This window comes from Geotrypetes seraphini, chromosome 1 (genome assembly GCF_902459505.1).
Source record: "Geotrypetes seraphini chromosome 1, aGeoSer1.1, whole genome shotgun sequence".
Classification (NCBI taxonomy): domain Eukaryota; kingdom Metazoa; phylum Chordata; class Amphibia; order Gymnophiona; family Dermophiidae; genus Geotrypetes; species Geotrypetes seraphini.
Genome location: NC_047084.1, coordinates 196,023,944 through 196,046,555, shown reverse-complemented (window position 1 = coordinate 196,046,555; position 22,612 = coordinate 196,023,944). Strand labels below are relative to the sequence as shown.

Sequence of the window (22,612 nt, the reverse complement as noted above, 5' to 3'; positions counted from 1 at the left end):
CTAAGGCCTCAGAGTTGTCGCTGGAGTCATTGAAGCAGGAGGGGTTGAGCATCCCTTCTGCTCTGTTAAAGGTACGGGGCTGGGGGTGGAAAGGGGGCTTGGAATGGGTAGGGGGTGCCCGGGGGGGGGGTGGCAGGAGGGAGTTGGCATCCTTGCTGTCCATGGGATTTGCAGAAGTCTTCTCTGGTACCACAGTTCGAAGGCGTTGATTTTTCTTCTATCTGCTTTCCTGAGTGTTCATGTCTCGCAACCATATGTCATGATCGGGAACACATGGCAGTGATCAGTCTTTGTTTGATGGTGACTGAGACGTCCTTGCACTTCCATATTTGGTCCATGCTTACCATGATTGCACGCCTCAGTGCTAATTTATGCTTGATCTCTGCCGTTGAACCACCACTGTGGTCCCAAGGAAAATGAAGCTGTCAACAATTTCTATTTCTTCATTGTTGATCCTTATAAGGACTTTCTTGTTGGCAGTAGTCATGATTTTGGTCTTCTTGATGTTCAGGTAAAGTCCCCTCTTCGCTTTCTTATTTCAGCTTCAGGATCAACTTCTTGAGGTCCTTCTCATTTTCTGCCAGCAGGGTAATATCATCTGCGTATCTCAAATTGTTGAAGTAGATATGATGTCTAAGTACATAAAGTTTTTCATTGAAATTCAAAGTGGTTGCTGAAAAAATTGGCAAAAAACTCTAGAGGTTCACTTTTTTTGCCTCCCCTGTAGATGGTGGATGAATTGGACAGACTTTGCATATGACAATAAAGGTTCCCTGGTATGCTCTCATTTGCCATGCAATGGGCCAGTACTGGAACTGGAACTTCTTTGGTCTGTAGCTCATGCAGCTGACACTGCCTCTCTTTCTTGCACACAGGACCAGATACTGATGTTGCCATTTCCTCCTTTTGGCTTGCACAGCTGTTGCTGCTGTTTTGCTCTTGTTCCTATGCTAAATTCTGCATAGATAACAAATAACTCTATGTAGGAGGGGAGTTCTGTTCACATTCTGCATTATGCAGTTGTGCAGAATTCCCCTAAGATTAATCTGCCTTTCTGCTCTAATAGTGAAGGTTAATAGTTACAAATCCAGGAAGCCATTGTGATGTTTACCTTTATTACCTAACTTCAAGTCAAATTCTTATTTTAGTTGGAGTATGTGTTTCGTGAAAAGATGAGAACTGGAGGATATTTTACTCTAAGGCAGATGTTCAAAAACAATGACCCTGAAGGCAAAGCTCAGGTTAGCAGGTATGTACCTACTCTAACACATTGACCAAAACAATAGATAAGAATATAAGAATAGCCATACTGGATCAGACCAATGGTCCATCTAGCCCAGTATACTGTTTTCAACAGTGGCCAATCCAGGTCACATGCACCTGGCAGAAACCCAAATAGTTGCTGTCATTTACTATGTTACTATGTTAATCCCAGGACAAACAGTGGTTTCCCCCATGTTTATCTTAACAGCAGATTATAGACTTTTGCTCCAGGAACTTGTCCAAACCCTACATCCTCTGGCAATGAGTTCCAGAGCTTTATTCATTGAGGGGCAAATTCTATAAGAAGCGGCCAAAAGTTAGGCGCTGATATAGGCCCCATTCAGCGTGATTCAAGCGCAATTGGGTGCTGTTTAGTGAATCACGCTGAGTGGCATTTATTTTGGAGGCGCCCATTAAATAGGCCAGCTCTAGGCACAACTAAATGTTAGGCGCCCATGCGAGCGCTTCAGCACGCTTAAGAGCAGTGATTCTGTAAGAAGGCGCCTAACATGTAGCCACGCCCACGCCTAACATGCATGGCGTCTATTTTTTTGAAGGCTGCCTAAATTTTTAGAGGCGCCTTGTTACAGAATCGCACTTTCTTGATAGGCGCCTATGTTTCAATCAGTGCTGATTAAAAAGCTTAATTTAGCTTGTTATTCAATTTAGACAGGCGCCTATCTAGTTGGGCGCCTCTGAAATAGGTGCCTTACTTTAGGCGCTGGTTACAGAATTTGGGCCTGAGTGAAAAAAATATATACTCCTATTTGTTTTAAAAGTATTTCCATGTAACTCCATTAAGGATCCCTAGTCTTTGTACATCAAGAACTGTGTGTGTTAATTTAACATCTTATGAGCCCCATTTAATATAGAATGTAGAGATCAGAATTGAGATGTCCAGGTCAGGAGATGCTCAGTTCTGGTCCATATTTTAGCAAAGAATCTGCCAACACAGAGACTTTTCTAAAACATTTTCAGGATTGTATGTGTATTTCCTGGCATGTGCAGCAGAAGCAGCAATTTTAAGATACATGTTGAAAAAATGAACAGTATGACTCCTTCCTTTTGGAGGTGTTAGCATTACACAAGGAAGTGATTTCACATCTTGCACATGGAAATGATGATTTTACAAATTCTGCTTGTAAATGGTACCTCATTCCGAATGTAGCTGCTTCATTTTAGAAGCCTATGTGTAAGTGCTACCAATTAACGAAGGTGGAAATAAACTACACGGGATTAAGAATGACTCCCTTAATCCCTCATATAAAGTCCTGGCCAAAATGAGCATTTTTCTAAACCAATGCATGCCTTTGAGTTTGTGTAAAGACCAACATAGGCATTTTCCCACTTACATATATTTTCCCTTTATAAAAATGGGAGCTACATCATATGTAGATTTTAGTCCTGTCGAAGTCATGCCATCCTGAAATCTCTGTGTGGACGTATAAATAGCAGTTCTCTGAAATCGGTATTTAGATGTGTATGCAATATACATGCATAAACACCACTATTTACATGTGGATATGTTTCTAAAATAATGGCCTGTATATTCTAAGCTTTTCTGTCTACAAATGTTGAACATTTTTGCCAATGGGAAATAAAGCTTTAGAGGCTACAATGAACGTTGATTAGACTGACAGACTTTAGTGTGTGCGCATGGGGGGGGGGGAGGTGATGCTATAGCAATGAGACGGCTCTGCAGTGGGACTGAAATGTAACTGTTATGAATCATATGACATTCCTAAGTTAAATATTCATTTCACTTTCTTACACATTGTATGAAACATTTAATTTCAAGAAATTGATAAACTGGATCTCTAGGTCTTTTTCAATCACATATTAATGTGCCATATATTGATATATGAATATCAATATGAATCTTTTTTTCTCATATCTATCTATACAGTGTGTGTATATATATATACAGTATGTATATTGATTCATAAATTGATATATGAATAGATAGATAGATCCTGCTAACCAGATAAGCCCTTTCGAAAATCAGCCCTAAAATGGTTATTGATGGTTTTCTACCACAGATACTATTGTTGGGTCTCTTAACTAGTAGAATGAAATTTGTATGCTTATGTCACTTGGGAATGGAAAAGGCACAAAAACCAAATGAAGGATACAAGCCAAGGGAGTGGTGAGAGCACTAGGGGAAGTGGTGTTTATTGGAGGTGTCTTATTGGTGTTTATCTTTTAACACCTAACATCAGAAGTCCTACATATAAATATCATAGTATTACTATGAGTATCCTGTTGTAAACCGCTCTGTACTTCTGTATCCTGTTCCAAACATTTGTTTCTTGTTGCATACATCTCGCTCTGAACTTATGTATCTTGTAAACGTAAGTTTCTTGTTGTAAACATCGCATACTCTCATTGCATGAATCTTGTTGTAAACCGCTTTGAACTTATGGTATAGCGATATTTAAGAAATAAAATTATTATTATTAATAATTGTAAATAATTTATATTTGATTTTGCAGAGATGTGCTACTCATGTTGCTGACCAAATTTATGGGTCGGTTCATTAGCTCCAAGCAGTATCATCAGCTTCTCTTCAGGTATGTCAGCAGAGGAATGATGGAGAAAAAGGCAAAGCAGTGTGTATAAAGTAATGACAATTTGAATTTACATAGCACGCGAGGTCCCAATGATCTAGGTCAGGGGTAGGGAACTCCGGTCCTCGAGAGCCGTATTCCAGTCGGGTTTTCAGGATTTCCCCAATGAATATGCATTGAAAGCAGTGCATGCAAATAGATCTCATGCATATTCATTGGGGAAATCCTGAAAACCCGACTGGAATACGACTCTCGATGACCGGAGTTCCCTACCCCTGGGCTAGGTAAATACTGTGTTTGAGAAATACATTTTCACTTGCTCACAGGGTGAGAACTCATTTACAGAGTACATGCTGACCCTGAAAGGGAGAGGCAGGAAGGAACAAAAACATCCCCAGAATTGTATTTACCTCTTTGATAAAATGAGACCCTGGGAGGTAAAATGCTTGAACCAGGCTAGTAGAGCTAATGGGCAAGCTATAATTTGATCCTAGGAGATTTTTTTTTTTTTTTTTTTACTCCCTAGTTCTTTGTCATAGCCATTGGTTTACAACTACTACTATTAATCATCATTTTTATAATGCTACGAAACATATGTAGTGCTGTACACAAATATGTAGGAGACAGTCCCAACTCAACAGATATTACAATCTATTCAAGACAAACCGAAGTACATTTATTAGGGGAAAGGTTAAAACATGGGTAATGAACAGGTGGATAAGGGGTTAAGAATTAAAAGCAGCCTCAAACACCTCACAAATGTCAAAATGTCCCAGACTTACCCAAGTCAGAGCACGATGAGACCTGCAGAATATTCCAATAGCACCATATATTTCTTCATTTAGGATATTTTGCTTCCTGCAGGATCTGTCCCATGTGCTAAAATTCTTCTAGAATTCCTTTTCAAGGGTGGGGGTGGGGGCAGTTGAATTTTTAAATGACAGATGCAATGATGGATCAACAATAGGGAGCAAAGGAATTCTTCTGTGTAGTGTTTAGTTTGAGGATGACAATTTTTTGAAAATGTTTACCTGGAAAAAATGGCCTAACAGAAAATTGCTGTCCCCAAATGCAGCTAGAGTATGCCTGGGCGATGTGATATATGCACTTTCAGAACACACACAATCACGATTGAAAATAAACAACCTTTTTAATTAAAAAACAAACAAACCCCAAAACATTCCTCAAAACTATTATTCAAAGTTCAAAAATATATATAAAGAAGTCACTTATCTTTGGGTTAAACTGAACCCATATATCACAAAGTAATGATTCCTTATCTGGTTTCTGTTCCAAGGGCTGTCTCATATCATACTCCTCCTCTTGCTTTTTCTGACTTCCTTAAGTCACTTTAAGTAATGAAAATCTTGTTAATTGACGCCAATTTAGATTTGCACGCACATCTTTCTATGCAGTATTCTATAGCAATGCCTGCCCATAACCATAGCACACAACTCAAAAGGGGTGTGTGGTCACGGGAGGTACATGAGTGTGTCAGGGGCATTCCTAAAACTTCTGTGCAGTGTTATAGAATATCAGGGATGTGCACCCATTAGTTACACTTGGTTTTAGTAGGTATGCTGTGTTTGTAAACTTGTAACCCATTCTGGACTCTTCTGGGAGGATGGGTTAGAAATCCAACTAAATAAATAAATATGTCCTGGCGCTCAAATCTGGATACTAAAATTGGCACTCAATGCTACTCATCTTTGAGTGCCCATTATACAGTAGAATAAGCATTGATTAGTAATTCATTTATGGTTGCCAGAAATCTCAAGATTTCTGTTACAGTGCTGTTGAATATCACTGTATAAATGATCAACAGGAAGATGCTGGACTGAGGATCGAAGGCTGATTGAGAGCCATGTGTACCTGCGTATATTTCCAGAATACTGAAAATATTTTTCTGCTTAAATATGTTGCATTGTTTTGATTTCCTTGATACATAATTCCCTGAAGTGTATCACAGTATGCATAATACCATCTGTAACAGAGGTACTGGGGGAGGCAGCTGGTAGACAGTGAATGAGTCCTTCCCTGTTGTGTTTAAAAGTGCCCCTACTGTCCTTCCCTATTTTAAAGAATGGTACTTGTACTGGGGGGGGGGGGGGGAGTTGTGTTCCCTCTAAGCCAGAGATCTCAAAGTCCCTCCTTGAGGGCCGCAATCCAGTCGGGTTTTCAGGATTTCCCCAATGAATATTAATTGAAAGCAGTGCATGCACATAGATCTCATGCATATTCATTGGGGAAATCCTGAAAACCCAACTGGATTGTGGCCCTCAAGGAGGGACTTTGAGACCCCTGCTCTAAGCTGCATTATATATCCAGTAACTGAAAGTTAATTGAAATTTTCTTTGCATACAGTGTGCTTTGTGTAGTTTAATTTTGTGGTAACCATTATATGAGTTGTTAAGATTATATTGCGTGTATATGAAGAATGAATGGAAGAAATGACTTTATAATTAATACTATTATGAGGGTGGGGTCTGGGGCAGAGCTTGGGCACCTCCAAACAAAAAGGCATTCCGCTGTCCCTGACTTAACCAAAACTAAAGATTTTTTTTCTATCTTTATTGTCTGGAAAGTTCACCCTCTGTAGCCCATGTCTCTCACTTTTTGCAGACGCTGAGCTATTACAAAATATTCTGGCTGCAACAAACACTTCCACGTTCTCTCACTGACTGAGAGGGATTGCTGGAAGAGCATAAGATGTGCCATAATAAATTAGAACAAAGATCCTTCCAGCCCAATATCCTGTTTCCAACAGGGGCTAATCCAGGTTATACATACCTAGCAGGGTGCCATAAAGCAGCAAGATTCCATAATATTACTCCCATGGTTAAGCAGTGGCTTTCCTCAGGTCTAGTTTAAGAATGGTTTATGGACTTTTCTTCCAGGAATTTGTCCAAACGTTTTTCACACACGGCTACATTAATAGTTGTTTTTGGGTTGTTGTTTTTTTACCACATCCTCATGCAACAAGTTTTGTGCGATTTGTTTTAAATATACTTCAGGGCATGTCACCTAATCTTTGCGTTTTTTTTTAAGGAGTATACAATTGATTTGCTCTTATCTATTCCACTCCACTCAGGATTTTATAGACACTTGATCATATCTTCCCATAGCCATGTTTTCACTAAGCTGAAGAGCCCTAACCTCTTTAACCTTCTTTCATATGAGTCATTCCAACCCCTTTACTATTTTGTTCACCATCTATACCTTTTCTAATTATATATTTTCTGAGATGTGGTGACCAGAATTGCACTCAGTATTCAAGTGATTCACTTGAATACCACCAGTATTCAAGTGATTTCACCACTGAGATATTATGATATTCCTTTGTTTTGTACTCGATTTATTTCTTTATAATTCCACATATTCTGTTTACTTTTTTGCAGGAGGGTGGTAAACTGTGAATACACTGTTGTCACACATCATCAAACACTTCCTCCCTGCCCACTTACAATGTGCCAGCAATGGAAGCCAGTGGACAGGATGCAAATTTTGTGCCTTAGCTTCTCTTGTGTTTTGTGTGCCCACACTGGCTGCACATAGCTAGCTGCGGCCATGCTTTTTTGACTGCTATCACACAATGAGCATCAGATTTCAATGTGTTGTCTGTGATGACACCTAGATCCTTTTCCTGAGTAGTAACTCCGAACCTAGTACAGTTCTCATGCAGTTCTCTTAGGCTTCCACAGTTGGTGTCATGCAGTATTCTGGGGCTCGCCGTGTTTGGGTAGGTAGAACCAACATTTCAGATGTTCTCCCTTTTAAGCTGGGCTATGTATAACATATAAGCCCAGCTTCACAGGAAGAACATTTTAAACTCACCAGATAATTTTCCATTCTATGCAGTAACATAGTAAGGGTCAAAGGCGTGCCCCTGTGCCCTCCTCTCCGCAGCTCCATTCCTTCCATGCCCCCCTGCTCCTTCCTACTCCCCATTGCACACTTGTGCTCTCCCTCCCCCCTGTACCTCATAATTTTTACCAGCACAAGTGGCTTCTGCAAGCATGCTCCTTGCGCCAGTGTTGGATTCCCTCTGATGTCACTTCCTGGCCCCGTGACCCAGAAGTGATTCAGAAGGGAACCAAACTGGAGCGAGCAACAGACATAAGTTGCTCACGCTAGCGAAGATAATACGGAGGGATGGGGTAGGGGGAGACATGGCGCGAGGGTGGCATGGTGTGTCAGGGCAGGGCAGAGAGGTGCCAGCACCCCCACTGATGGCACCCGGGGCAGTCCGCACCCCCCTTACTATACCACTGATTCTATGGGAAAACAAGAACAGTGAATTTTCCCACCAAAATTCAAATTTGTAACCAACAAACTTTCCCACCATAATTCATATTGGTGACCAATGGACTTTCCTGCCTCATTCACTTCAAGTCCCAGCCAATCAGGTTTGAGGATCCACTTATATAAAGACAAACTGCAGACCTCATAGCATATTCTGAAGAAAGTCACAACATGATGGGCTCACACGTTTTTTATGTGTATCATTTTATTTTAATATGGATTGCTTTATTGTACTTTTGGAACTTTGATATTTTTAATAAAGTCCATTTCAGGAACATCGTCACTCCACAGTGGTTTTGTTTTTTTTGTTTGTTTCTCCTGGACTTTTTTCTCTGTGGATATCTTGGGATCAATTTTCTTTGGTTTTGTCTTGACACGTTCGTTCTGCATACCCAGACATAGGCCCTCTTTTACTAAGGTGTGCTAACTGATTAGCGCGTGCTAATCGATTTAGGGCATGCTAAACGCTAATATGTGCAGGTTAGTCCATGGACGTGTTAGCGTTTAGTACACGCTAATTTGATTAACACGCGCTAATCGGTTAGCACACCTTAGTAAAAGAGGGGGATAGTGAGACCAGGAAAACAAACAAGCTAGTATCATGAAGCTACAGTATAATTTGGGTTATTCTTCCCAATGTGCATCACTTTGCATTTGGTCACATCAAATTTCATATGCCACTTGGATGCCTAGTCTTCCTGCCTTCTGGAGTCCTCCTGAAATTTCTCAGTCTACATGCAATTTAACAACTTTGAACAGTTTTGTGTCACCTACAAATTTGATCACTTAAGAACATAAGAACATAAGAAATGCTGCTGCTGAGTCAGACCAGTGGTCCATCATGCCCAGCGCCCTAACTGAGACTAGCCCTACCAGCGCATGTCCTTGTTCAGCAGGAACTTGTCTAACTTTGTCTTGAATCCCTGGAGGGTGTTTTCCCCTGTGACAGACTCTGGGAGAGCGTTCCAGTTTTCCACCACTCATTGTTCCCCATTTCCAGATCCTTTGTAAATATGTTGAGAAGTACTGGTTCCAATAAGATTCGTGCAGTACTCCATTATTCACTTTCCTCCATTTTGAGAACTGGCCACTTAAGTCTGCTCTCTGTTTTCTATCTTTTAACCAGTTCCCAATCCACATTAGGACTTGCCCATATCCCGTGGTTTTTAACATTTGGAACAGCAAAGTGGTAAGCCTAGAAACCAAAGTCAGCGTGCTGAAAACATGAATACAGTATTCAGTTGCATGTTATATGGTTATGAAGTAGTCAGAAAGAACAGTGATGGTTATGAGAAAATATTACAGAAAGTTTCTATGAGTAGGGTGGACACAGAAGGTAAGAAACAAAGAACTGTACAAGAGGATACAATAAAAAAAATTAATTCAGTAAAAAATTTAGAGAAACAGACTTTTTGGACACATCTGCAGAATAAACAGTAATATTAAAACGCTGGTATTTAGAATGATGGATGGCCCCAGTAGACATGGATGCCCTCACAGATGATATTGTTAAATGGTGCAGAGCAATCCTTCAAGAATTAAGCCAAACTGCACTAGACAGAAATCAATGGAGAGAGGTGGAGAGGCATAATTTTTTTTTTTTTAACCCTTCTAAGTTCTTTTTTGGCCTAAGGTGCTAGTCGCACAAAGTCAGTAGTAGAAAAATGTCCATTCTTGATAAAAACGTCCAAAATGTTACTTTTTTTGAGAATGGCCTAAGAACATAAGAATTGCCGCTGCTGGGTCAGACCAGTGGTCCATCATGCCCAGCAGTCTAAACTAAACTAAACTAAACTAAACCTTGGGTTTATATACCGCACCATCTCCACGAATGCGGAGCTAGGCACGGTTTACAGGAAGAAAGATGAGAGAGGAACTACAGTGGAGAGATTAAAGAGTTAGGTGTAAAGGGGGAAGGTGAGAGGCCTAAGAGGAGGGAAGTGTTACAGTTTTGAGAATAGCCAGGTTTTTAGGTGTTTGCGGAAGAGTTGGAGGGAGCTTGAGGTTCGGAGAGGGGAGGTGAGGTTATTCCAGATCTCAGTGATTCTAAAAGGGAGGGATGACCCAAGTCTGCTCACACGGAGGCCCTCTATTCAAAGATCAGCGCCCTGACTGAGACTATCCCTATCAGCGTATGTCCTTGCTCAGCAGGAACTTGTGTAACTTTGTCTTGAATCCCAGGATGACAGACTCTGGAAGAGCGCTCCAGTTTTCCACCACTCTCTGGGTGAAGAAGAACTTCCTTATGTTTGTATGGAATCTATCCCCTTTCAACTTTAGAGAGTGCCCTCTCGTTCTTTCCACCTTGGAAAGGGTGAACAGCCTGTCTTTATCTACTAAGTCTATTCCCTTCATTATCTTGAATGTTTCGATCATGTCCCCTTGTCTTCTCTTTTCAAGAAAGAAGAGGCCCAGTTTCTCTAATCTCTCACTTTACGGCAACTTCTCCAGCCCCTTAACCATTTTAGTTGCTCTTCTCTGAACCCTTTCGAGTAGTATTGTGTCCTTCATGTACAGCGACCAGTGCTGGACGCAGTATTCCAGGTGAGGGCGTACCATGGCCCGGTACAGTGGCATGATAACCTTCTCCAATCTGTTCGTGGTCCCCTTCTTTATCATTCCTAGCATTCTGTTTGCCCTTTTCGCCGCCGCCACACATTGCATGGACAGCTTCATCAACTTATCGATCAGAACTCCTAAGTCTCTCCAAGTACCGCCCAGACATCCTATATTCTTGCATGAGATTTTTGTTACCAACATGCATCACTTTACACTTGTCCACATTGAACCTCATCTGCCATGTCGATGTCCATTCCTCAAGCCTGATTATGTCACATTGCAGATCTTCACAATTCCCCTGCGTCTTCACTACTCTGAATAACTTCGCTCGTCGTACCTATGTCCAGATTATTTATAAAGATGTTGAAGAACACGGGTCCAAGCACCGAGCCCTGCGGCACCCCACTGGTGATGCTTTTCCAGTCCGAGTATTGTCCATTTACCCCCACTCTCTGTTTCCTATGCTCCAGCCAGTTTTTAATCCACATGAGTATTTAACCCTCGATTCCATGGCTTGCAATTTTCCGAAGTAGTCATTCATGCGGAACCTTGTTGAACACCTTCTGAAAGTCGAGATATACAATGTCGATTGGGTCGCCCTTGTCTATCTGCCTGTTTACTTCCTCGAAGAAGTGCAGCAAGTTTGTCAAACAAGATCTGCCTTTGCTGAAACCGTGCTGGCTGGTCCTCATTAAACCGTGTTCATCAAGGTGATCAATGATGCGGTCCTTTATCAGCGCCTCTACCATCATTCCCGGTACCGAGGTCAGACTCACTGGTCTGTAGTTTCCCGGGTCTTCCCTTGAACCTTTTTTGAAGATTGGCGTAACATTTGCCTCCTTCCAATTCTCCGGAATCTTTCCCATTTTGATCAACAGGTTGGCTATTAGTTGAAGCAGTTCAGCTATAGTCCCTTTCAGTTCCTTGATGATCCTCGGTTGGATGCCATCCGGTCCTGGGGATTTATCGCTCTTGAGCCTATCAATCTGCCTGCATACCTCTTCTAAACTGACGGTCAACCCTGTCAGTTTCCCGTTTTCACTTCTAGCATATAGCCTGATGGGTTCTGATATGCTGTGTATATCCTCTTCGGTAAATACTGACGAAAAAAACGTGTTCAGTCTGTCAGCGATTGCCTTGTCCTCCTTTATCGGTCCCTTTATTCCTTGGTCATCCAACGGTCCCACCGCTTCCTTCGCAGGTCGTTTCCCTTTAATATATCGAAAGAATGCCTTGAAGTTTTTTGCCTCCTTGGCTATTATTTTCTCGTAGTTTCTTTTGGCCCCTTTCACTGCCTTATGGCACCTGCGTTGATGTTGTTTGAGGTTATTCCAGTTTTTGTCCGTTTTTGATATTTTCCATTCTTTAAACAAGGTTTTTTGTCTCTGATCGCTTCCTTAACCTCTACAGTGAGCCACGCCGGTTCTTTATTCTTTTTCCTCTTTGTTCCCTTGTTGATAACGCGGTATATATGGATTTTGTGCCTCAGTGACTGTATCCAGGCATTTAATTGCCCAGATCACCACTATGTCTATCTTTACAACATATACCCGACCACAAATTTGCCCAAGTTCCAAATACCCAAAACAAGACCTTTTAGACATAGGAGGGGGCCAGTCCTTCGCCTAACACCATGATTCTATAATCGGCGTCTGTCATAAGCGCTGGATAGAGAATTGGGGAACCTGTCCCCCACCCCCCTGCAATGTTCACCAGCAAGAGGGATGCCCAGTCCCTGCTGCCGGACACCCCCCAGCCTCCGAACAAGCTGAAGAGCCCTAGTCACTTTAGCCTCTCCTCACAGGGAAGTTGACCCATCCCTTTTATAAATTTTGTTACCCTTCTCTATACCTTTTCTAATTCTGCTATATCTTTTTTTGAGATACGGCAACCAGAACTGCACACAGTATTTGAGCGATACAAGGGCAATATAACATTTTCATCTTTGTTTTTCATTCTTTTCCTGATAATTCCTAACATTCTATTTGCTTTCTTAGCAACCACCGCACATTGAAATGAGGGTTTCAACATATCCTCAACAATGAAAACTTATATATTTTACCTGGGCAGTGACTCCTAACACAGAATCCAGAATCTTTGCTTTCCTGAGTATTCAACCAGCCTCTGTTAACTTTTCCAGATATTTTTGCCTGTCTTCCTCTGTTTTCGATCTTTTGTAGTTTATAAAGGCTAACCTCTTTTTCCTTACCTTCTCATCTGCTACTTTTGAGAGCCAAAGCAGCCTTCTTTTCCTCTTACTTTTACTTACTTTCCTTACAAAATGGTTTGTTGCCATTACAATAGCTCTTTTCAGTTTTGCTCGCTGCTTTCCTACTTCTTCCAGATGTTCCCATCCAGACAACAATTCCCTGACATAATCTCCCATCTGAACAAAATTATTTTTGTAAAGTCTAGAACCTTTACTTTCGATTGAGCCCCTCTATCACAGCCTCTAGATCCAGAGCCTTGTTTCCCATACTACAGGTATTAGTATACACTGCTTTCCAGATGTTGCCTCTTTTTCTCATTTGTGTAGCAGTCTTTAATTCTTCACTTACCTGATGGGTTATGGTATAACGTCAAAAGCACGCTGGACTTTGGCGCGCCAACAATCCTGTGGTGACATTTGCATGCAGGACATATGTGTGTCGCCAATTTCGCTGCTTTTAAGCCTTTCCGTTAGCGCTGTGAGGGGGGGAATTCTTCCCCAAGTACACTGATAACTCCCGTTTTTCTTTCCGTTTTTGCTGTTCGGGAGTTTTCAGTGTAGTGGGGGTGATTCCCCCCACACACCCCCAACAGGAGCGTGAGGAATTGTAAATTGAAAACCCCAAACTTCTACACTCCACCTCACAGAGCTAACAGAAAGGCTTAAAAGCGGCAGAAGTGGTGGCGCGCATATGTCCTGCGCGTAAATGTTGCCGTGGGATTGTCAGTGCGGTTTTGACGGATCACTGGGCTTATACTTAACTGGAGACTTATCACCCAGCTTCGACAATTCTAGTTTAAAACCCTCTTCAGTAGGTTAGCTAGTCTGTTGCTGAAGATGCTTCTTCTCTTTTTTGATAGATGGACACCACCTCTGTTCAGCAGTTCTTGTAAAATCATCCCATGATCCAGGAAGCTGAAACGCTCTTGATGAAATTATCAGTACAGCCACATATTCATCTCCAGGATAGAAGCTTTTCTGCCTTGGTCTTTTACCCTTGACAGGGAGGATTGATGAAAATACAACTTGTATACCCAATCTGCCTCATCTTTTCTTCTAGAGCCATTAAGTCACTTTTGATATATTAGAAGGGGTATCTAGCAGGATCATTTGTGCCAAAATGGATGAGCAACATCAAATAATATTCATTAAGCCTGATGAATCTCAGCAAGCTCTCCTTAATATCTTGAATTTTGGTGTCTGGCAGGCAGCACACCTCCCAGAACATCATGTCTGGTTTGCAGATGGATGCCTCTGTACCCCTCAGAAAGGCATTTTCAATCACCTCTACATTTTGCTTCCTAGAGGTCCAGCAACTTTGGGGATTTCGAGCTTCAGTTCCTCTTGTCCATGGGATGCTCTTCTCCTCTTCCAGGGCTGCATACTGGTTCTTCAGTTTGAGGGTACATGAAGTCATAGTATTGATCCTGCAGGGTTTCAGGATCTGTGTCCAGTTGTCCTCTTTCAGCACAGCTTCTTCTTTCCACTGCTGGAGATCTTTGATGTTTTTATGAAGTATTTCATCGATGCATTTTATCATTTTAACAGATGCTTCTCAACCTTGTCATATTCTCTCTCAGTTCTTGCACTTCTTTCATGATGGATTCAAGCTGCAGACATCTTGAACATGGAACCAGCCCCTCTCCTTGGAACATATTTTCTGTCTGCACAGTGGCTGAAGCTATAGCTGAGGCAACAACTCTGGTGACATGAGATTTCCCAGACATACTACAACTGCAGAAGATTATGAACCTGTTGAAAGAAAAGAGAAAACAGAAGAAGCCCTGTGTATTCCCAGTTAGACAAGGGAAATACCTGTGTAGACCTAAAAATTTCTGTGTTGATTTTTACACCTGACCACAGCTCCAGCTCACACAGATATCCCCCATTCCCACAATCCCACCCCAAAATCAACATTATTGTCCCTTGAAAATCCCAAACTTCCTGACACAGATATAGGCTTTGCTCGCACTTTCCAATAACAACATAAAATATCCTTCAAAACCTTCTGCACCCTTCCAACATTGACATGAACCCCTCCATCCCCACATCTCCCTAATAAAAACATAAGCCTCTTCATCACTGTATCCCCTGACCCCTATCAATGACCCCATTTGAAATCTTATGGGGAGAGGGGAAAGAGTCAGAAGTGATCCACAAGCATTCTGGCCCCTTCTGGCACTGGGGGTCATACTGATGCCAACCAAATTCTAATAATAGCCTTGCGGTATTACTGTTAGTAACAATTGCTAAATAAGAGTGCTTTATGCCTTTATTTGGAAGCTTAAACCTTATCAGTAGTACTTTAAGAGGTCAACTGGTGCCATCTTGAACTCAGCATTAGAAGGAGCAGGAGTGATTGGGGATCATTTCTAACCCCCCCTCCCCCTCCCCACACACATACACTAGACACCAGGGAGACCTGTGGGAGAGTCAGGGATGGGAGTCTTCTATGGGGAGGTTGCCATTTGTCAGGAGTTTGGGAATGGAGGTCTCATGTCTTTTGTCAGGGGGTGCAACAGTGTTTAGCAGAAGTTAATGTCTGCCAGGAATGCTGGGGGAAGGGGTTGGGGGGAGCAGTGTTAGGAGAAGCTGGTGTTTGCTTAGGAGAGTCCAAGAGGAGTTTGAGGAAGCTGATATTGATATTGGGAGATTTACAAGGATGAGAAGGACATTCCTATTGATGTCGGAGAATATAGGGGGGGGGATTTAATTTTGCCAGGGAGTGTGGGAATGGTAAGAAATGTTGATCTAGGGAGCATCAAATATAAGATGCTATAGATATGGAAACCTGGAATTAAGCTTCACAGTAGTCACTGAATATTAGTGTTATCTGGATAACTTTTTGCCTTTTTCACCCTCTTTTTATATAGATAATATGAGGCCATTTACACTGGCGTTTACAAAGCTGTGGTAAAGGTTTTTACTGCGGGTCAGCAAGGTAAATGCTCCGATGCTCATAGGATTCTTATGAATGTTGGAGCATTTATCTTGCCATCCTACAGTTGAAACTCTACCACGGCATTATAAAAGGATCCCATAGTGATTTAAATCACCTGATATTTTTCATATATTTCAGGTTAGTTATATGGTCACCAACAAACACATAAAGGCCCTTTTACAAAAGCTTAATGTGCACCAATGGACATTAGCATGTGCTCAGTGCCATGTTGTCCAAAGATATAAAATAGGATGCGCAGTGTTTAGAGCACATTAAAGTTTAAAAGGGCCCCTAACTGTGCTATCCCTTGCCTTTTTTTTATGAATGTGGAGTTCCTTTCTATTTTAATTGTAATTTTGTAAACCACTCTGTTATTGCCTAAGGAAGGGCGGTATAGTAAATAAAATTAAACCATAATTTGCTCTGAATATCATCCTAAATATAGAAACATAGAAGATGACAGCAGAAAAGGGCTATAGCCCATCAAGTCTGCCCACTCTACTGACCCATCCCCTTGTCTATGCCCTAATGACCCAATTTCCTTAACTCGACCTTCGTAGGGATCCCACATAGGTATCCCATTTATTCTTAAAGTCTGGCACGCTGTTTGCCTCGATCACCTGCACTGGAAGCTTGTTCCAATGATCAACCACTCTCTCTATGAAGAAATATAGTTTGTGCATGAATAAAATGCATTAAAAAAATTATATTGCAGAAATACTAGATCGTCTATTAATACTGTCTTTTTCAACCATGGATAGAAATGGTGAGAAGAAAAACCTAAAAGCGATTTCTTTATGACTTTGTCTTCAAACCTTTCTGAACAGATAACGCTGTTCACACTGAAAATAAAGCAGTGTGACCAATGGAGATTATTGTGCTGTTCTCTGTGACAGGCTGAAGTTAAATGACAAGGCAATAATAAAATTTGAAGAGTTATATGCTGCTCTTCGGGATCCTGTGCCATCAGGGCTTCCAGCCTGGCTGGACCCTGTTAACAGAAGACAGACGGAGAGGATCATGATGACAGCCTCGCAGGTTCACACACAACTCAAGGAGAAAGCAAAGCAGAGGTAGGAGCACCAGAATTAATTGCGGCCTGTGTAGGAAAGTGCATGTGTACCTTACCCCCTCCTTTATAAAGGCACGCTAGCGTTTTTAGCGCCAGCCACAGCGGTAACAGCTCGGACACTCATAGGGATTCTATGAGCATCGGAGCTGTTACCGCAGTGGCCAGAGCTAAAAATGCTAGCTCAGCATTGTAATGGAGGGGGTTAGCCAGCTGCTAGTGCACTGTATTGGTTGCATTGTGAAGCACATATCTATTTATTTATTCAGTTTTCTATACTGTTCTCCCAGGGGAGCTCAGAATAGTTTACATGAATTTATTCAGGTGCTCAAGCATTTTTCCCTGTCTGTCCTGGTGGGCTCACAATCTATCTAATGTACCAGGAGCAATGGGGGGATTAAGTGACTTGTCCAGGGTCACAATGAGCACTGAGGCTGTAGCTTTAACCACAGTGCCACACTCTCCCCTATATATGCATTTAGCAATTGAGAATCCTACAGAACAGATGCAGAGACTCTCTTCTCTATGTTGACTCATGACTTGCAATTAAACAGAATGGTGGTGTGGGTGGGGTGGGAGGGGGTTGTTCATCATTTCAGAGGGCTTTTTGGAATGTAATATAAAGATAATTTTCTGCTTGCTGTTGTCTTGATCCAGGAATTATTTTCACTGTTATATGGTATATCATTCAAGAGTGGGGTAAGTTCTAGAAATATCTGTTGGTGCTTTGAATAGCTGGCCAGCAAACTCATTACAATGAAAGATGAAAGCTTTCCTAAATCTAGAAAGTTGCTTGCTCAAATTTGCAACTAGTGTGTGCATGCCTAACTTAAGTTAATAATAAGACAATAATTGGTGTTAAAAAGCAATAATTGGCTTTTATTGGAGCTAATTGACACCAATTAGCAGTTACACATCTGCCCTTAGTTGGTATTCTATAAGTTGTGCGCTCAAATTCCAGAATTAGGCATGAGCATTTACACCAGCCATTGAGCTAGCATAGGTGCTCATACCTAAAGTTAGGTTTATAAGTGTGATCTGTATACAGTGGGGTGGCAGACCAACCTGGGCGCTGTCTTGGTGGGGGCTCTGGCACCTCTCCTCTTCTCTGCCCACCCACCTCTTTAAATCATTGTCAGCAGTGAGCAGCATCTCCTACCTGCTGCCCATACCAGCCTCAACTCTTCTTCTAATGTCATTTCCTGGTTGCGGGACCAGGAAGTGACATCAGAGGAAGAGCTGAGGCTGGTTCGAGCAGCTGGTAGGAGATGCTGCTCACTGCTACTGAAGATTTAAAGAGGTATGTGGGGGAAGAGTGGAGGGTACAGTGGGGAATATAGTATGGGGTGCATGTGGCAGGTAAGAATATGGGGGACATAAGGTGTGATGATGCCAGTTGCCACTGCCCCAGGTACCTCCTCCCTTCACTATGCCACTGTCTATAGAACAGGGGTTCTTAACCTGGGGTCCATGAACCTGTAGGGGGTCCTTGGATGGGTTTCAGGGGGTCCGTGAAGGTCAGATAAAAATTAATATTTATATTCACTATACAGCCCGGTACTACTGATCTTTCTCGCAGATAATGACAGAGTAGATGTAGTAGCAGTAATGGTAGTAGAAAATGTAGTAGTAGTAGATCTGTTTTAATTTGTACAAGAGGATTGTATTTCATAATTATGAGTGGTCATTACTATTTGCATACAAAGGAGTGGTTTTTTTAAATTGTTTACTTTAAAGTTTAATAATACTTTGTGCATGTCATATATGTATGAGACAATCAAATCTCGATAAATAAAGTACATTGTATTCATTGCATACAAAGTTGTGTTTATGTGAATATTTCTGGGGAAGGGGGGGGCATAGCTTTCATCAGATTCTTAAAAAGGACTCAACAACAGTTATGTATCACTGGTCTAGAGTATGAGAGCTAAGGCTTAATGTTAAAAACTGCAAGGTCGTGCATTTGGCCTACAAAAATTCAAGGGAGTTGTACTGTATAGGGCGTGAACTACATCTGTGCCTGAAAGAAGAGAAGTTGTTGGAGGTGATTGTATCTGATGATCCTGAGGTGGTCATACAGGTAGATATTTATTTATTTATGCAACAACAAAAATCAGCCAGAAGTTTGAGTACACAGGGGGAGGAATAATCAGTAGGGCAAAGGAAGTCATAGTACATCTGCATCTATCTCTGGTGAGACCTCATTTGGTGTACTGTGTGCAGTCTTGAAGATTGTACCTTCAATGGGATGTAAAGCAGATCCTTGGGACACACCTAGTCCTATCAAGTTTTCAGGGTGGGGTGCAAGAGAAAGGGAAGGGAAGTGAAAGGAAGAAGCTGGGTACAGGGAGAGACAGGGATAACTACTAGTTGTTGTTTTTTTAGTTTTATTAAAATTTGATAGAATCAGCTATCCAAAGGTTTCTAGACGAAATACAAAAGTAAAAACTTTACAATGCTAAGATACATAGATATAATTTCAAACTGACCAGACATACCGGAACATGAAGGGTAGGTGGGGAAGAACTACAATCGTTAAAAGGACAGAAAAACATTCAAGGTAAAAACATTTAGGGAAGGTTAGTAAAAGTATGAGAAGATCTTTGTTTTTGGCTACTATTAATTATTTCTATAGCGCTACCAGACGCACGCAGCACTGCACAGAATCACAAAGAAGAAGAAACAGTCCCTGCTCGAAAGAGCTTACAATCTAAAGAGCCAAGACAGATAAACAGGATGTCATGGATACAGTTAAGGGGAACGGTTAATCAGCTGGCTGGGTTGGAAGGATGATGCTGAACATGGAAAGGGGACAGTGGAACAGAGGGGAAATGGCTTACAGGAAAGATAGGGACACAGAGGCAATAAAAGCAGACATAGATTTAGAAAAAATATCAACTGGACAGTAGATCCTAGAAGAGCAGAAGATGAATGGCATGGGTGGGGTGGGGGGAACAAAGCAGAAGATGGGTGATATTCAGGGGTGGGGGGAAGAAGGGGAACATGGGAATGGGGAGGGAAATAGAGCACACGAAGAAGGGGGCTGAGTGATGAGGATGAGAGAAGGTGAACAGAGCAGAAGAAGACGAGAACTTGATGATTGACAGTAGGGCTACCATATGGCTCTAGAAAAAGGAAGATGGATTGAGACATCCAAGTTTTACTTCCACTGAAAGCAATGGAAGTAAAACCTGGATGTCTCAATCCATTCTCCTTTTTCTGAATCCATATGGTAACCTTAACTGAGAAGGAAATAGTTGGGGGGGGGGGGGGTGCATAGCAGGAAATTATAGATAGGAGTGGGAATTTTGAGGGAATAGTTAAGACTTGGCAATAGTAGTTATAAGTAGGAATGTATTGTTAGGTTCAGAAAATGGACAAGGGTGTGAAATGGGGTAAGAGAAGGGGATGAAATAGGGGGGAAAGTTGAGACATGATATGAATGACCTGGAAGACTGGAGAGATGATGAAAGGCATTGAAAAGTGATGGAGGCATGAGGGGTGTATAACCTTGTAGCCTATACTATCTGGGAGAGGTTTCTTTATGCACAGAAGGCAATGGTGTCTTATATTGCTGATTAAAAAGTGAGGGGAACGATGTGGAAAGTTCAAAAATGCCATTTTGGATTGAAATCCTCACAACTAGCTTGCAACTTCAAATATTTCTGTTTAGAGATGCCACCAATTAACGAGGGTGGACTCAGTAAATAAAGACATAATTCTTTTGCAGAAAGATGACTGGATGCATGGAACAGCCTCCCAGTGGAGTTACTAAAGATAAGGACTGCATCAGAATTTGAGAAAGCATAGGATAAGCACCTAGGATCTTTGACAGAGAGGAAGCTAGTTTAGTAGCTTTTATGGATAGGCGGGCGGGGCGGGCAGTATGGTCTTTGTCTGCCATAATTTTTCTCTGTTTCCAGGGATCAACAATAAACATATCGTCCCTATAATGTAGGTTCCTGGATCTCAGTAATCTTATACCACAGAAAAACCCTGAAGGAGCTGCAAGGATTCTAGCACCTGAGTTTAGGAATATGCTGAATCAGCTGGGATTTTTCATGGAAGATGAAGAGTTTGAAAAGCTCTGGAAAAGGTATAATTTTATTCATTTTTGTATTTGATGACTACACTTTGGAGTACAGGCACTTTCAATTACAAAAAAAAAATCTGATATGTTGTTCTACACCCTTGGAAACAGAAATTATGTTCTTATTGGTTTTAAGAAAGGTTTGGACAATTTCCTGGAGGAAAAGTCCATAGTCTGTTATTGAGAAAGACATGGGGGAAGCCACTACTTGCCCTGGATCGGTAGCATGGACTATTGCTAGTCCTTGGGTTTTGGCTAGGTACTAGTGGCCACCATGAGAATGGGCCACTGGGCTTGATGGACCATTGGTCTAACCTAGTAAGGCTATTCTTATGTTCATATGAGCATTATACATGTAAGGAAACAATTATAAATATGGACAGTAATACTGTTAAGATGTGATATTTTTGTATTAACCTCAATTATTAGTAACTAGGGGGCTCTTTTATTAAGGTATAGTAACAATTTTAGCATGCACTAATGATCGGTACGCACTATGACCCTGATTCTATAAACAGTGCCTAAGTTCTAGGCGCTGAGGAGCATAGTTGTCAATCATCTGCATGCCTAGCAGTGCCTAAGTGGTCTTAGGCACCGGTAAGCATTGGAAAAAATGTTTAAGTACCTGAATAAATTCATGTAAACCGTTACGAGCTCCCTTGGGAGAATGGTATAGAAAATTTAACAAAAATAAACAAAACCTTAGACGTACTTCCATTTATGCCAGGGTTTTCTTAGCCTGAGTGCACCTAACTTAGGTGCCTACTGGCGCCTAAGTCAAACCACGCCCAGGGCAGGATTAATTCTTTGAGGGCCCCTAGGCACACAAGTACACTGGGCCCCCTAGCCCTGCTGTGCCCATGCCCCACCCATGCCCCCATTCATTTACCTGTTTTTTTTATTTCCACTTGTATTTCTTTTTTTCTTTTATTATAAAATTCAAAACAAACAACAAAGATTACCGTACCAGTGCCAGTGTAGTTTTAGTTCTATGCAAGCCCCAAACATCTCTGAACAAATCTCCCTTCCTTCCCTTCCCACCTACTTGCCCAGGACTTTAACTCTAAACCCTTTCCAAACATATATAAAAGTGTTCAAATGCATTGTAAAGCAGTAATACTATGTGAAACATAAGTCTATATTAATAACCAAGTTTGCAACTCCTCTCAACTGCCTCACTCTATGTCGTCCAACTGTAATCCATATGTATGTATAAACAACCAAATCTGTAACTCCTCTAGTATATCCCACTCCATGAATATTAACTTGTAACAAAACAACAAGGCAAGTGGTCCACCAAAGAATCCAACGTGAAACAAAAGAAGATCAGCAGACAATAAGGAGATTCAAATTAGGTTTATTCAAGGTGCAAGGTGCTCCCAAGAACCATACCTGATGCATTTTGCCAAATAAGGCTGTTTAATGCTAAGAGAAAACCATGTCTTTCATACACACAGAATCACCTTCGCCCAGTAAGGAATAAGTAATCACAAACTAACCCTCCCTCCCTCCCTTTTTACAAAAGCATGGAAGATGATTTTACCACTGGCTTGCGTGCTGAATGTTCTGCGCTACTCCAATGCTCATAGGAACTGTATGACCGTCAGAGCAG

At 41.5% G+C, this 22,612-nt stretch overlaps 1 protein-coding gene across 1 annotated transcript in view; it reads left to right on the top strand.

The window, feature by feature from the left end:
• The window catches only part of LOC117359952 (EF-hand calcium-binding domain-containing protein 6-like), a 177,208-nt gene that overhangs the window by 30,976 nt on the left and 123,620 nt on the right, over positions 1–22,612 (top strand). Inside the window, exons 4-8 of the mRNA XM_033943447.1 lie at positions 1,149–1,249; positions 3,756–3,833; positions 16,738–16,914; positions 17,568–17,609; positions 20,869–21,006. Coding sequence (XP_033799338.1) covers positions 1,149–1,249; positions 3,756–3,833; positions 16,738–16,914; positions 17,568–17,609; positions 20,869–21,006 — 536 coding nt within the window. The remainder of the gene's footprint in view (positions 1–1,148; positions 1,250–3,755; positions 3,834–16,737; positions 16,915–17,567; positions 17,610–20,868; positions 21,007–22,612) is intronic.